General features: G+C 35.4%; 1 protein-coding gene across 8 annotated transcripts in view; it reads left to right on the forward strand.

The window, feature by feature from the left end:
* FER (FER tyrosine kinase) overlaps window positions 1-12,674 on the forward strand; it is a 184,599-nt gene that overhangs the window by 105,890 nt on the left and 66,035 nt on the right. For 7 of the 8 annotated variants that reach the window (XM_065661402.1, XM_065661406.1, XM_065661410.1 and 4 more), the window contains exons 14-16: window positions 4,797-4,853; window positions 7,639-7,754; window positions 9,318-9,412. In XM_065661402.1, coding sequence (XP_065517474.1) covers window positions 4,797-4,853; window positions 7,639-7,754; window positions 9,318-9,412 — 268 coding nt within the window. Of the gene's footprint in view, window positions 1-4,796; window positions 4,854-7,638; window positions 7,755-9,317; window positions 9,413-9,552; window positions 9,634-12,674 lie in introns of those variants that run through there. The other variant, XM_065661411.1, reaches the window with a different exon arrangement.

A 12,674-nucleotide genomic window follows, 5' to 3' on the forward strand; every position in this document is an offset into this window, starting at 1 on the left:
TGTTCACAGCATGAGGAGTCATGTACCTCAGGAGGAAATTACAGTCTTAGGAGAAAATTCAGGCTTAGCTAGTGCTAGGGCTTAGGCACTTCTGTCTGCATAGGAGTTACAGTGTGTAATTCCTATGCCCTGCAGCACCTGAGTGTCTCAGGTGAAGGTATCTCAAGTGAACCAGTTTACTTTGCAAATAGAAAAATACAGTGCAGTGTGAAAGCTGCCATCCTTTTATCCAGAAGCTCAATGTTAACACTCAGACAAGGCTATATAAGATGCAGGGGAAGGAGAACTGTGTTTTGATACTTCCCAGTGGGAAAAAAGAAATAAATACTGTACTCATAGTCTTTAAGGCTTTCACTAAATCTGAAAGAGGGAAACCAGGAGGGCGAAGCATGACACAGAAGCTTATGGGTGAGGGGAAGGAAATGAGATGGATGGATGGATGGATGGATGGATGGATGGATGGATGGATGGATGGATGGATGGATGGATGGATGGAAAGAAAGAAAGAGAGAAAGAAAAAGGGAGGAAGGAAGGAAGTAGGGAGGGAGAGAAGGAAGGAAGGAAGAAAGAAAGAAAAGTTCTGGGTTACAGTTTCTGTTCTGTTAATTATGTCAAAGTATATACCTTCTGCTAATCTCATGCGGATCATCTGGCAAATACTGCCAGTGTCAGGTTCCATTATAAATGTATAAGTTAAAAGACTAAACAAATTATGAGAGGTGCAATCAAAAAGAGTACAACATGCTAAGGGTTGCATCATTTTCATGAGCTGTCTGCTTTTGAGGTCTGTGCAGGTGGTGCCTGATGGGTAGTGAAAGAACAGTTCTGAAGAGATTCCATCTGGGAGCAGAAAGCATCATTGAAGCAGCACCTGCCTCCTTTTAAGTCTGCTGGCTCAACCGTGTAGCCACAGGAGTGAGACATATAAGTCTTCTGAATTTAAGATGTAGTTTATATACTTACAAAATTAATTCAGGATTTCTATTCATAAAAAGATCTCATAAACAGCAGACTCTCCATTTATGTACCACTGAGGTGAATATTCACCTGCTGATACCTTGTGAAACTGGTAATAGCAAGGCTGCATAATTTGCATATGCTGATCATTAAAGATTTTTTCTAAACCAATAACGGGAGCTTCAGTTACAAAGATGGTCAAACTTTGAACAATCCTTTTATTGTGAAAGCTCTGGCAGAACCATGATAATGTAGTGAATGGGTTATATTGGTATAGTAAATAACTGAAAGTTTTCATGAAAAGTACAGATAATGATTAGTGTACTGATACAGTGATAGCAAATCCTTCCACAGATTGCTTGGTTCCAGTCTATATTGCAATTTGCTTTGATTAGTCTTCTGAAGGGCTATGCATCAGATTTTTTCCCCATAAACAAGCCTTTGAAATGCCATGTTTTTAATATTTTCAAAATGTCATTCACTGAAGTACTGTATCATTGGAAGTAAGCAGTAAAAGATCCACTATATTTTAATTGTATAAATTTTTTGCTTTTACATTTGCATCTCAATGTTAAAACCCATTATTTGCTAATACCTCCAAGTAATCATTTTTGTGATTTTTTTTTCTTTACAGCTTTACTTGCAAATTGTTTTCTTAAACTTATATTTTTACTGCTAAAGTGTGCACTTTGATGACTCTTGCTATCTGTTTGTAGTGTAACAGCTTCTAAATGAGGTATCCAATCAGCAAAAAATAAATCTAGAAAATCTTCAGTGAATAAAACATGTATGATTTCTGCTACAATCAAAAGGAGGAGATCAAGGAAATACATTACTTACAATCTGATCAGTGAGCCAGTATTTTAATCAAGAATCTTGCCTATAGGAGAAAGATCATTTGATATTGAAGATCCCTTTCAACTCAAACTGTTTTATGAGTCTATGTTGGTAGGGTATTTCCTCACAAGAAGAGTAGGAGTGGCAGAGTATGGATCCCATCACAGCATGGTGGCGTGGCATAGAAATTCATGTGATGGGGCTGACAGGAGTTGCATGCTGGAAGTGTGGGGGAACAGAAGCATTCAGAAAGTCTCTAGAATGTGGACACAGCACAGCTTACAGGAGCAGTGGTCTGTGTGATTTTGTGACATTATATGTAAGAAGAAAAAAAACCACAGAAGTCACCATAGCAATGACACCCCACACGCATGCTTTTTTTTTTTTTTTTTCTCTGCTGAATTCATGTCAGTCAAAAAATGTGGAGGATACAAATGGGTAGCCACCTTCCCAGCAAGTGCAGCTTAAATCTTCTGTACTTGTTTAATTCTTTCAGTTGCCCAGAACATCTCTGACTTATCTGATGAATAATTTCCTCCTTGCAAAAAGAGGGAGCCATCAGTCAGTACAAGCCTCCACCTTCCTTAGGAGTTGACAGCAGACTTCACTGGTTGTGTTCTCCGAGATCCACATACAAGAAAGATATGGACCATTAGAATGCATCCAGAGGAGGGGCACAAAAAGCTATATGAGGAGTGGAACACCTCTGCTATGAAGAGAGGCTGACATAGTTGGGATTGTTCAGCTTGGAGAAGGAAACGCTCTGGGGAGACATTCATGCAGCCTTTTAGTATTTAAAGTTGACTTACAAGAAAGGCAGAGAGAGTCTTTTTGCTAGGGCCTTTAGAGACAGGACAAAGGGCAATTATTTTAAACTGGTAGAGGGTAGGTTCAGGTTAGGTACAAGGAAGAAATTATTTATTGTGAGGGTAGTAAGACCCTGGAACAGATCACACAGAGAAGGGGCGGATGCCCCATCCTTGGAGGTGTGCAAGATCAAGTTGGATGGGGCTTTGAGCAGCCTTATCTAGAGAAAGATGTCCCTGCCCATGGCAGGGGTGTTGGTCTAGATTCTCTTTAAAGGTCCCTTCTACTGCAGACCATTGTAGGATTCAATGGACTGTTTACACACAGAATATTTTTCTCTGTCTTCAAATTACAGGCTTATTTAGGTTGGAAGGGTGTTCTTGAGATTCTCTCCTCCAATCGCCCTGCTCAGGCAAGTTCAACTACTGTGGGTTTCCCAGGACTGTGTCCAGTTGAGTTTTGATTGCCTTTTGATTTGAGATGAATACTCTCGAATCATTCTGGGTAACCCGTTCGGTGTTTGACCACCCTCACAGTAAATTCCTCATGATCAGAATTAATTTCATGGTTTAATTAATGGGCATTAGTATGTGCGTATTACCTCTCGCTTTGTTTCTAAGCACCACTCACTGAGAAGAGTCTAGCTCCATTTTCTTCATTCCCTGACATCAGGTATTTATACACATTGCAAAGGTCCTGTTTTGCACCAGGAGGTGCTGTTAATGATTCCGGTAGGAAAAGCACTTAGAGTCTGGAAGATATAATTTAAAATACTGTCTGTTACAGCCAACACTGTAAGGAGAGAGTAATGTAGACAGTCTTGCACCCCTTTAGACAGTGGGAGCCCCAGGTGGTATAGTACTGAATGGGCCACTATTCCACATGCAGCATGCTGAACAATCCCTGCCTGTAGTAGAGATTCTCACATTTTGGTTATTCGACCTGTAAGAGGATCTTCTTACAAGGAAGCAACTCTGTTCATTATTTGTACTGGTAAATAGGACATCCACATGAAAATTCTTGGGGCACTTTTAGATAAAAGTAAGGTGATGCAGGTGCTGTGGTTGCTAGTACCCAGCGGGAGCTGCTTATGGGCACCATTGCAGAGTAGTGGCCGAGTTCCTCCTGCAGACAAGGGAGCTGCACAGCAGAGCACAGGCCTGGGCTCACTCTGGTTAACTGCTGTGTGGGTCACTAACACTGTGATGTGCATCTTGTCTTCTTCTGGTCAGGATCATACAGTGATCCAGTATATGAAACTTCTGGACCATGGTCCAGAAAACCTGGTAATCTGATGTATTAAGTGTACTTCAAAGCCAGCATGTTTGGCTAGGTTTTATGTGAGTTTTAATGAGAAATGATTTAATAAGTTGGCGTACACTTGTTTAGATATTTGCCTTTTTCATTAGTAATAAAGAATGCTTAGAGCCTTACTGCTACCATGGGGAACCGTGTTTGTGAGGTGATAAGTAGATGAGGTGCTAACAGAGGAGTAAAATGGGAAAATAGTGAATATGGTTAAGACTTAAAATATCCTATTCTAACATTTTAGCTAGGTATTTATTAAATATGTCTGTGTAGCAAGAAGTTTGTAATTGTTTTTTATGTCTTTGGGCTGTTGCAGAGTATTTGTACTGTTGCTCATCAGCATTCAACAAATACTTCAACTGACATTTGTTACATTGTCTTTTCAAGTAGTTGCCTGCAATACTTCAAACTACCACAGAAGAGACACAAATATGTGTCTCCTTAATACGTAGAAAAATCTGTTCTTTTTCATGTGCAGTGAGAAGAAAAAATTCGGGTTTTTTTTAATCTACCATTTCATGTCACATTTCATGTTATATTTCATACACTAAAGTGAAGTTTTCTTATCTGATTTTGACCTGTTAAAAACAGGTGCTAGGTATCATTTCCAAGGCTTGTATGAAAATTTGCATAGTGTTCTATCTGCATATATACTGTCTTGTTGTAGGCTTAATCTTCTGATAGAAATTTGCTGTGTGGTATATTTCAATATTTTATTGTATAGCAAATCTTCTGAACTGTTTTATAACAGTTTAAGATTTAAAACTTCCTGTCATGTTTTTGATTGAGCAGTCTGAATACAATGCTTCTACTAGTGAAAAGTATCTTATAGAAAATCATACATATTTGCACAGACTGAAAATTCTTTTTTACATTTCTTTCTATAGGATAAGAAATGGGTTCTCAATCATGAAGATGTCACATTGGGAGAACTACTGGGTAAAGTAAGTAATCAGGGGAGCTAAATAACGATTAAATAAGTATATGTTAATCATTGAGCCATTTCCTGGTTTGCTGTATCTTTTAAATTACTGTGGTACATGATTTTTGTATAAATTCTTTTACTTTAATAGAAAAGACAGCATTGCACTTTATATAAGTCACATTTACTGGTAAAAGATAGAATGTGTATGCTGAAAGTATTTAGCTTTTTGAAGGGTTTTAAGCTAACTAGATTTCTATAAAGCACAATGTGACTGTCTTACTTTTTGTAGTCTTACAAAAATGTTGCAAAATATAAAAATTGCAAAAAATATATTCTTATGTATTTGTGACATTTCTGGGATTATATATAACATTTTATATAATGAGATTAAATCAAAATTTGTTCAGACAAATGTTCTCTATTTTGTGTGATTTATTGCATGTTAGCAACTTCACAAGCATGTACGTACAACATTAATAATTGTATAATGTAGTTTATACCACAAATTCCGCTTCAGAGCTCCAACTCTTTGAAATCAGGTATGCCTCATAACTCACTTAAATTTTTAGCATCTTTGCACCTGCAAAGACAGTCCAAGTGTCACACTGGACACTGTTACAAAGGATTTCCCTAAAACTGAAAAATAAGCTTAAATGAGGAGATAAATGAAAGCAGTAATTGCCACTTTACTTTGATACACACTAAAAGAATTGATGAACTATTCATGGAGTGGGTGAGCTAAATACTATCAGAAAGTTGTGTTACCCAGGACAAAATCTCTTTGGCACCATAAGATTACATAAAACTCTTATCTGCTGGTAAACAGAACTGTGTCTGCATGTGACAGCTTCATATTCTTAAACAGAACAGTATCAAGGGAGAAAAATTAAGATGTTTCAGGCATTAAAAAGCTTTGTCTTGCTAAAAAATAAATATGGATTAGTCTTGATGAGTAAAGACAGTTAAAGAAATCTGAAAATTTAGTAAACTGAATTTACATGTGCACTGTGTATTTTTAGCACAAAGCATTTTTAACATTCAATAAGGACCCCTCAGTGCTTAAAAGTTATTATGGAAGGGTGTGTTTTTTAAAATATACAGAAAAGGATACAAACTTTCTTGGAATACAGTATAAATCTGTTATGCCTCCATCTATAGAAAGATAAGAGTCAAACTGGAAAAGGTAAAAATGACAGGACCATCAGCATCTGTATGATAAAAGTTGAACTACAGCCGTTCACCGTGGAAGTGAGAAATCTGAGGGTCTTTAAAATGTTGTGTGGCCTGGAAAACGTTAGGAGGAATATCATGAAAGCTTAATGTGTGAGAGAACTCAAACTTCAGAAAACATGAAGATTTTCCTTCACCTCTGGAGTTAATGGTCTGTTTATTTACTCAGTATTAATTCTATCGTACCTCACAAAATGAAAATTGTATGAAAGATGCTGTATTAAAAAATGTATCTATAATAATAATGAAATATTTTGAATAAAGTTTAAAAAAACCCAAGCAACATTTTCAGTACTTAAGCAGTCCTTGCCATCTACATCTTCCTTTATCCTAGGTTATACTAAATAATACTGGAAACCTGTGTTTAGGCCTAAATTTCTTCCCTCGTTACTAGCAGTACATTACTATTTTCCATTCATGAGTTTTTCTGTCTTCTTGCTTTGGGAATACCATAATCAAATGCATGATGTAATGAAATCTTCATCACTAAGCAAAGAAAGAAAAACATTTCCAGCAGAGCTTTGCTGGTTTTTGAAGTTACTTGCAGCCCCAGATACCAGGACACAGAAGTAGAATTCATATGGAAATTTATCAGATGCCTAATTTAAATTAAGTTGTACTAACTCTTTGGGAAATGCAGAACTTTAATAAAAGTATGAGGTGTTTAATTTTGGGAGGTTTTTTTTCTTCTCCTGGATTTTTTTCATTGATAGCAGTGTTTTGTCATGTACCCCACAATTTCCTTCTTCCTTCCATTTGTGTTCTAATTAATTTTCCTTTTGTTTTTATTTAAGTAAATATTACATCTGTCGGAGATTATTCTATGCTCTGTATTACTTCAGTTTTCTTCTATGAAAAAAACCCAACAACCAAAACCCAAACCAAAAAATTTACCCTTGGGGTATGTTGTGGAAAACCTGAAAATGATTATAAAAGGAGCTACTTCTAAAGTCTTGTCCAAATATATAGAGCAGTACTGAGCTTAGGTTTAAAAAAAAAGAAAGAGTGAATCATGTAACTTTCTCAGGGAAGACATGACAAGGTATTTTTTGAAGCGGCCTTAAGTTATTCAGTTTTCTTATTTAGCATTTTTTTATTTCCTGTATATGTGAGAATGTATACATTATTATGAATGTATTTTCTCTTAGTTTCACAGATCATCTTGTGGTCACTTACAGACTGCAAGTTGGAAATTGTTTATAAAATATAGTAGTGTGGAAATGAAAGAGTGCAGGAGTAACAAAAGAAAAAACTGCACTATTGTCAATGTCTGTTTACTTTAGAAGTTAGTAAGAGGTTTTATGAGAAAATTGTAATTATACAATTAATGTTTTTTTTTCTTTTGCCATCAAGGTCAAAGTAGGACTCATACACTGTGCCCATATAATAGATGTCTGTCCATATAACTATGTGTGAATTGCATTGTGTTAGGGACAGATACTGGAAGAAAACCTCATTTGGCTTCATAAACACATTTCAAAGTTCTCTACTAGTTACATTAGCTTTCTGCATTATTTTTGTGGAGTTTTGTGAAGATTTTCTTTATTTAGAAGATTTTTTTTTCCTGATTTCAGGGTAATTTTGGTGAGGTGTATAAGGGAACATTAAAAGATAAAACTCCTGTTGCTGTAAAAACCTGTAAAGAAGATCTTCCTCAGGAACTGAAAATAAAATTTCTGTCAGAAGCCAGGTAGGTTCTCTAAATTTAATTGAAATGTATACTTGTCATCGGGTGGGGTTTTTTCAAGTTCTGTTACTAGGTGAATTTACAAAATCTGACCTTCAGAAAAATTCACAGAAGCAATAGTCAAAGTTTTCCTTCCTTTCCCCTGAGTATATTCTGGAACTGTTTCCCTTGTAACTAAAGATGTGCATTTTAGCATGTGAATGCAGTAGCATCTGCACTTGCTGAAGCTACCTCTTTGGCAAAGCAAGCTATGCCTATAAAACACAATTATGTTGTTTTAAGTGCTTCCATTTGGAACTTCAGAGATGTATCATGAGCAGATTTAGTAAGATTATACCAGTCATAAATCCTACTTTACATGTGTGACTAGTAGAGCTGATCAAATGTGGCAAGGTTACTGAATAGATTCCATTTAGTAATTTTCTTTGTAAGAAGAGTTCACTCCAGTAGAGATATTTTATGTTGCGTCAAGCAGCATGTGATTGCATACTTATTTTTCAAGTTATATTCATGCCACAATATGCTAAGTAGCCTGATGTAGATAGGTAAGTTCTGAGACCTCACAGTAAAGGCGTATGTTGAGATAATTTCACAATTATTTAAATTAACTTTTTCACTTTTGCTCTGAAGCTTAATATGTTTTCATTTTTACTCCCAAACTAGTATGATCAATATGGAAAAGTACAAGATACAATGTACATTTAGAGAATGAAGATCAGCCACTGTATCTGTTGAATAATAGAAGTTGGCAAGTGCCACTTGTTAAGCAGTCTGCTGCTAATGGAGTAGTGTTAGTCTGAAATAAAATGAAATTTGTTTCTCACTAGACATGTATACACCAGGTAGGTTATCATTTTACTTGAGAACCCAGAAATAAAAGAGGGAAAAAGATGTGTTTTAAGTCAACAGATAGTAGAAAAAAACATTTAAGTTACTCGGTCTCTGTAGAATTCTTCCTTGCCCTTCATTTCACTTATAAATTGTAGCATGCTTGTTTAGGCTGCAAATGTTATTAATAACGTATTGCTTGAGATGATATAATTTTTTTTATTTCCCAAAATTAAAATTGCTGTCCTTATATTCTTCTGAAACTTATTGTATTAATTAATCTCTGACAGTAAAAGTGGAATGAATGTGCTTTTGAAAAGTGAAGCAGGGATATGTAGAGGCATGGAAATGTAGAGGCATGCTGAGCATGCTTTTTTGATGTAGCTCTGCTGCTGGTCCACCACTGAAATTCTGTTTAATTACAAGGGCTCTTGAGAAACTGCGAACCTGTCAGGCCATTATTCAGTAATATAGGCAAATGTTATGTGGACAAATGGTAAACTTACAGTGTTCAATCTTTGATTTATTAGTGAATCAGTTTGCCTTCCATTTCAAACAGAATTATGATTGATATGTTACATTGATTTTTTTTTTTTGTTATGATAACAATAATGGCATGTTCCATTAAAATAAAATTAAGGGTTTAAAATATTTTCCTATGTTATTCAATCAGTTTGTACAATAAAATTAATAATGTAAAATAAAGTCAATATAATAAACTTGCTGTATGTTTTGCAGAATACTCAAACAGTATGATCATCCTAATATTGTAAAACTTATAGGAGTTTGCACACAACGACAGCCTATTTATATTGTTATGGAACTTGTTCCAGGTAATTTTTCCCCTTTTTTTCAGCATATTTTCTCAGGTATTTTTTCCATAATATAAAATGTATTGTTTTCTATTTGCCTTTCTCCATTCTTATGACTGATCTCAAAAGTCACCTCTCTTGCAAATCTTTTGAAATATTAGGTTCTGATAGATTTGGAGTGGAGGGATCTCCACAAATCTGTTGTGAGTTTCTCTGGAGGCACTGCAGATAATAGAGTGTGCTGAAAGGTATCTCAGCTCTATCTCTGTTTTCCTTCTGACAAGATACTACATGATTCTTCCTTTAACAGTTGAGTTACATAGTGAATGCTAAGATCCTTTTATTTAAAGAAACGTCGTGGCTATGTAAAGTTTCAATTTTAATAATACAGATTTGGGTCATCTTTGGTAATATAAAAGGGGTTTTCTCTTTATCAACATTTTTTTTATGTTCAGTTTATGAATAGCTTTTGCTTTATCTTTGTAATCTTGAGTTCATGTTATTCGGGAATGGCTTGAGAGAATTTCAAGTGTTGGGATGATAACAGCTATTGGACAATTTTATTTCTTTGTTGGTTTTCTCAACAGCTGAAAAATGTGTGAGCTTGGTAGCCTTTTGTACTGAAATGCTGTATTTGTTTTGCATATCACTGGGTTTGTCTTCAAAATTACGGAGCAAGCTGTTTTAAGAACTCTTTCATTCAGGAAGACTTAAGATTGTTTATAATTCTTGAGTACTGGCTTTAGTACAGGAGGACCTATTGGAATTTTCTGCCTTTAGTCAATTAAATTATATTAGAGTATTTTATTTGTAAGCGTGATTAACTTTATTAAAATGGAGACTAAAAGCAGTGTCCTAGGTTTCGAGGCATACGTTAGTAATTAGCTTCTCCAGGCATCTCTGAAGATAAAAATAAATCCTGATCTTTTAACACCTTTATCATTCTGGTTCAGGGTTTTCAGAGCCTAGGACAAACTATTGAAATATACTCATACAATTTGAGGAGGAATTAGTGAAAACCTTTCTCTGATTCTTATGCCTGTTTTGCAGTCCGAGTCTATCAAAAATTCTTTTGTGTCCTGGCTTTGAATTTCTTTGAATTCTTACCCTGTTTTGCTGGTCTTCAATTCCTCTGGATAGCTTCTGTGTTTGCCTGTCCGCATAAACGCTGTATTATGTTCAAGCCATTACACTTTTCCATGTTCTTCTATGCCTTTGCTAGCACACCATGAGACTGACCAAATCGGCTATAATAAGGAACTCTGAAGAAAATGGCAGAGGAAAGATAAAATGCATCAGTTCTGACAAGCAGTGATTCTGTTGTTACTGGTTTTCTGTTTTCTAATAGCAAGTTTGGATGAGATTTCCTCAAATAATAATTACTAGTGTTCTGATTTCGTATTTAATGCTGCCCTCTGAAGAACAAAATAACAGTAGGCTTGTTGACTTGAACTCAACTAAACTCCCTCAGTATCTGCTTTGTCTGTGTTTTGTTTTAAATGTGTTTATGCTTGAAGGTGTTTAAGCAGTGACATTATTTTTAATAACTAAAAATGGTATGGGTTAGCTTAGAATTGTATTCTGCAGATGTATGGCTGAGGATGCCTATAATTAATAAATGTCTGACAGCTTTTATGAGGAAAAAATTAGAAACATCTCCATAAAATATGGAATTCTTCTTGTGTTTTCTGTTCTGTTTAATGCTTGCACTTTTTCTACTGTTTTTATATCCTAAATACATGTCAGCTATGTACTTACTATACTGTATCTTTATAGACTGCTGTGGTGTGGCTCAGTACCAGCTAATTCTGCTTGTCACTCTGGATTCAGATTTCAGTTCAGATTCTTAATTTGTTCAGGTATTAAAAATGTAATTGAAACTTAGCGCTTTATGTAGATAGGTGCTACTCAATTAGTGATTCTGTCATAAGCTATCTCTGCAAAGGAGTCTTTTTCCTTTGTTGCAAATGTAAATGGGTTTTAAAACTATGCATCTGCATAAAGTCATCAGTAAAAGCAATAGAGACGGTGGCAGATGCATATTTAAGCATCTGTGCACCCATTGTTACATGCAGAAATAGTCCAGATGTTGCCAACAGAAAACAGAGAAGTAAAGCAAATTGTCAAAGACAGTTATCCTTTGTCCCTTTTCTTGGTGTATGCGTTAACATAACAAGGGACGTGTCATAAAGTAATAATCACATAAAGAAATTTCAAGATAGGTGATGTAGGAAGGATTAACTGAAATAGTAAATAAGTAGAAGAGCATGTTTCAGATACATAGCCAAAGTGAAAAAGTAGATGAGAAATTATATATGTTAATGAAAAAGAACCATCAATTACTATTCCCTTACTTGCCGTTGCCCATACTGATCTCATTGTATATGTCCACCCTGTGCCAATCCATCATAGATTACTCCAGTACAGAAAGACCCTGTTATCTCTTTCTCAATCCACCACCTGTAAAGAAATGAGGGTAGTATCTCATCAATGTCATGTGTATGTGTTTTACATAAATTCTCTTTAAGGCATGCATATATGGAAAAATATATCCAGTCTCCCTGACATCAGATGTGTTGTTAGGGCCAGGCCTCTTCTCAGTCTTGTCCTGCAGGTGTTTCTGCGGGAACTTCTACAGGTGAGAAGGGGAGGAACAGAATGTGACATCTTAGAGTAGGTTGGGATGAGGTTACTCTGGTCCTTCTAGTTTCTCAGATAACATCTATAGAAAGCAGCAGTTCTTTAAATTGAGAAAGGAGAAGGCCTGGAAAAACATAACAGTATTTTCATGATAATCCTGTTGTGATGACATGTATTTAGAATGTGTTCTTGACTAGATTGAAGATACAACAGTAAAAGCTATAAAATAGCTATGCATGATTTTTATGTCAAGAGAGTCTAGTAATCTGGTGAAAGACAATTTTTTCTGAAGAAAGAAATATATATATATATACACATTACATATGTCATATATATAGCATATATGACATATATAAAAAATAAGAAATATGTGATTTACAGTTTCTAATAAAATATGCCCAATGACCATCACAAGATAAGCATCTTTCTTACATTTTAAAGCATGTATATCAGGCAACATGCAATTTAATATAGGAAAAAAAGCTACTGGAATTATTTTAAAGAGCTGAGTTCTGTTTTCCAGGTGGGCAACTGTAATATTGCCCAAGTAAAGGTGTATAATAGTTTCTAACTGTTTCTAATTGTTTCTTATTCTTTCTGACACACATACCGCAAATAAGTATCTCAGTAGGCTGTGGTGGCT

The sequence above is a fragment of the Lathamus discolor genome, chromosome Z (assembly GCF_037157495.1).
Source record: "Lathamus discolor isolate bLatDis1 chromosome Z, bLatDis1.hap1, whole genome shotgun sequence".
NCBI classification, from domain to species: Eukaryota; Metazoa; Chordata; class Aves; order Psittaciformes; family Psittacidae; genus Lathamus; species Lathamus discolor.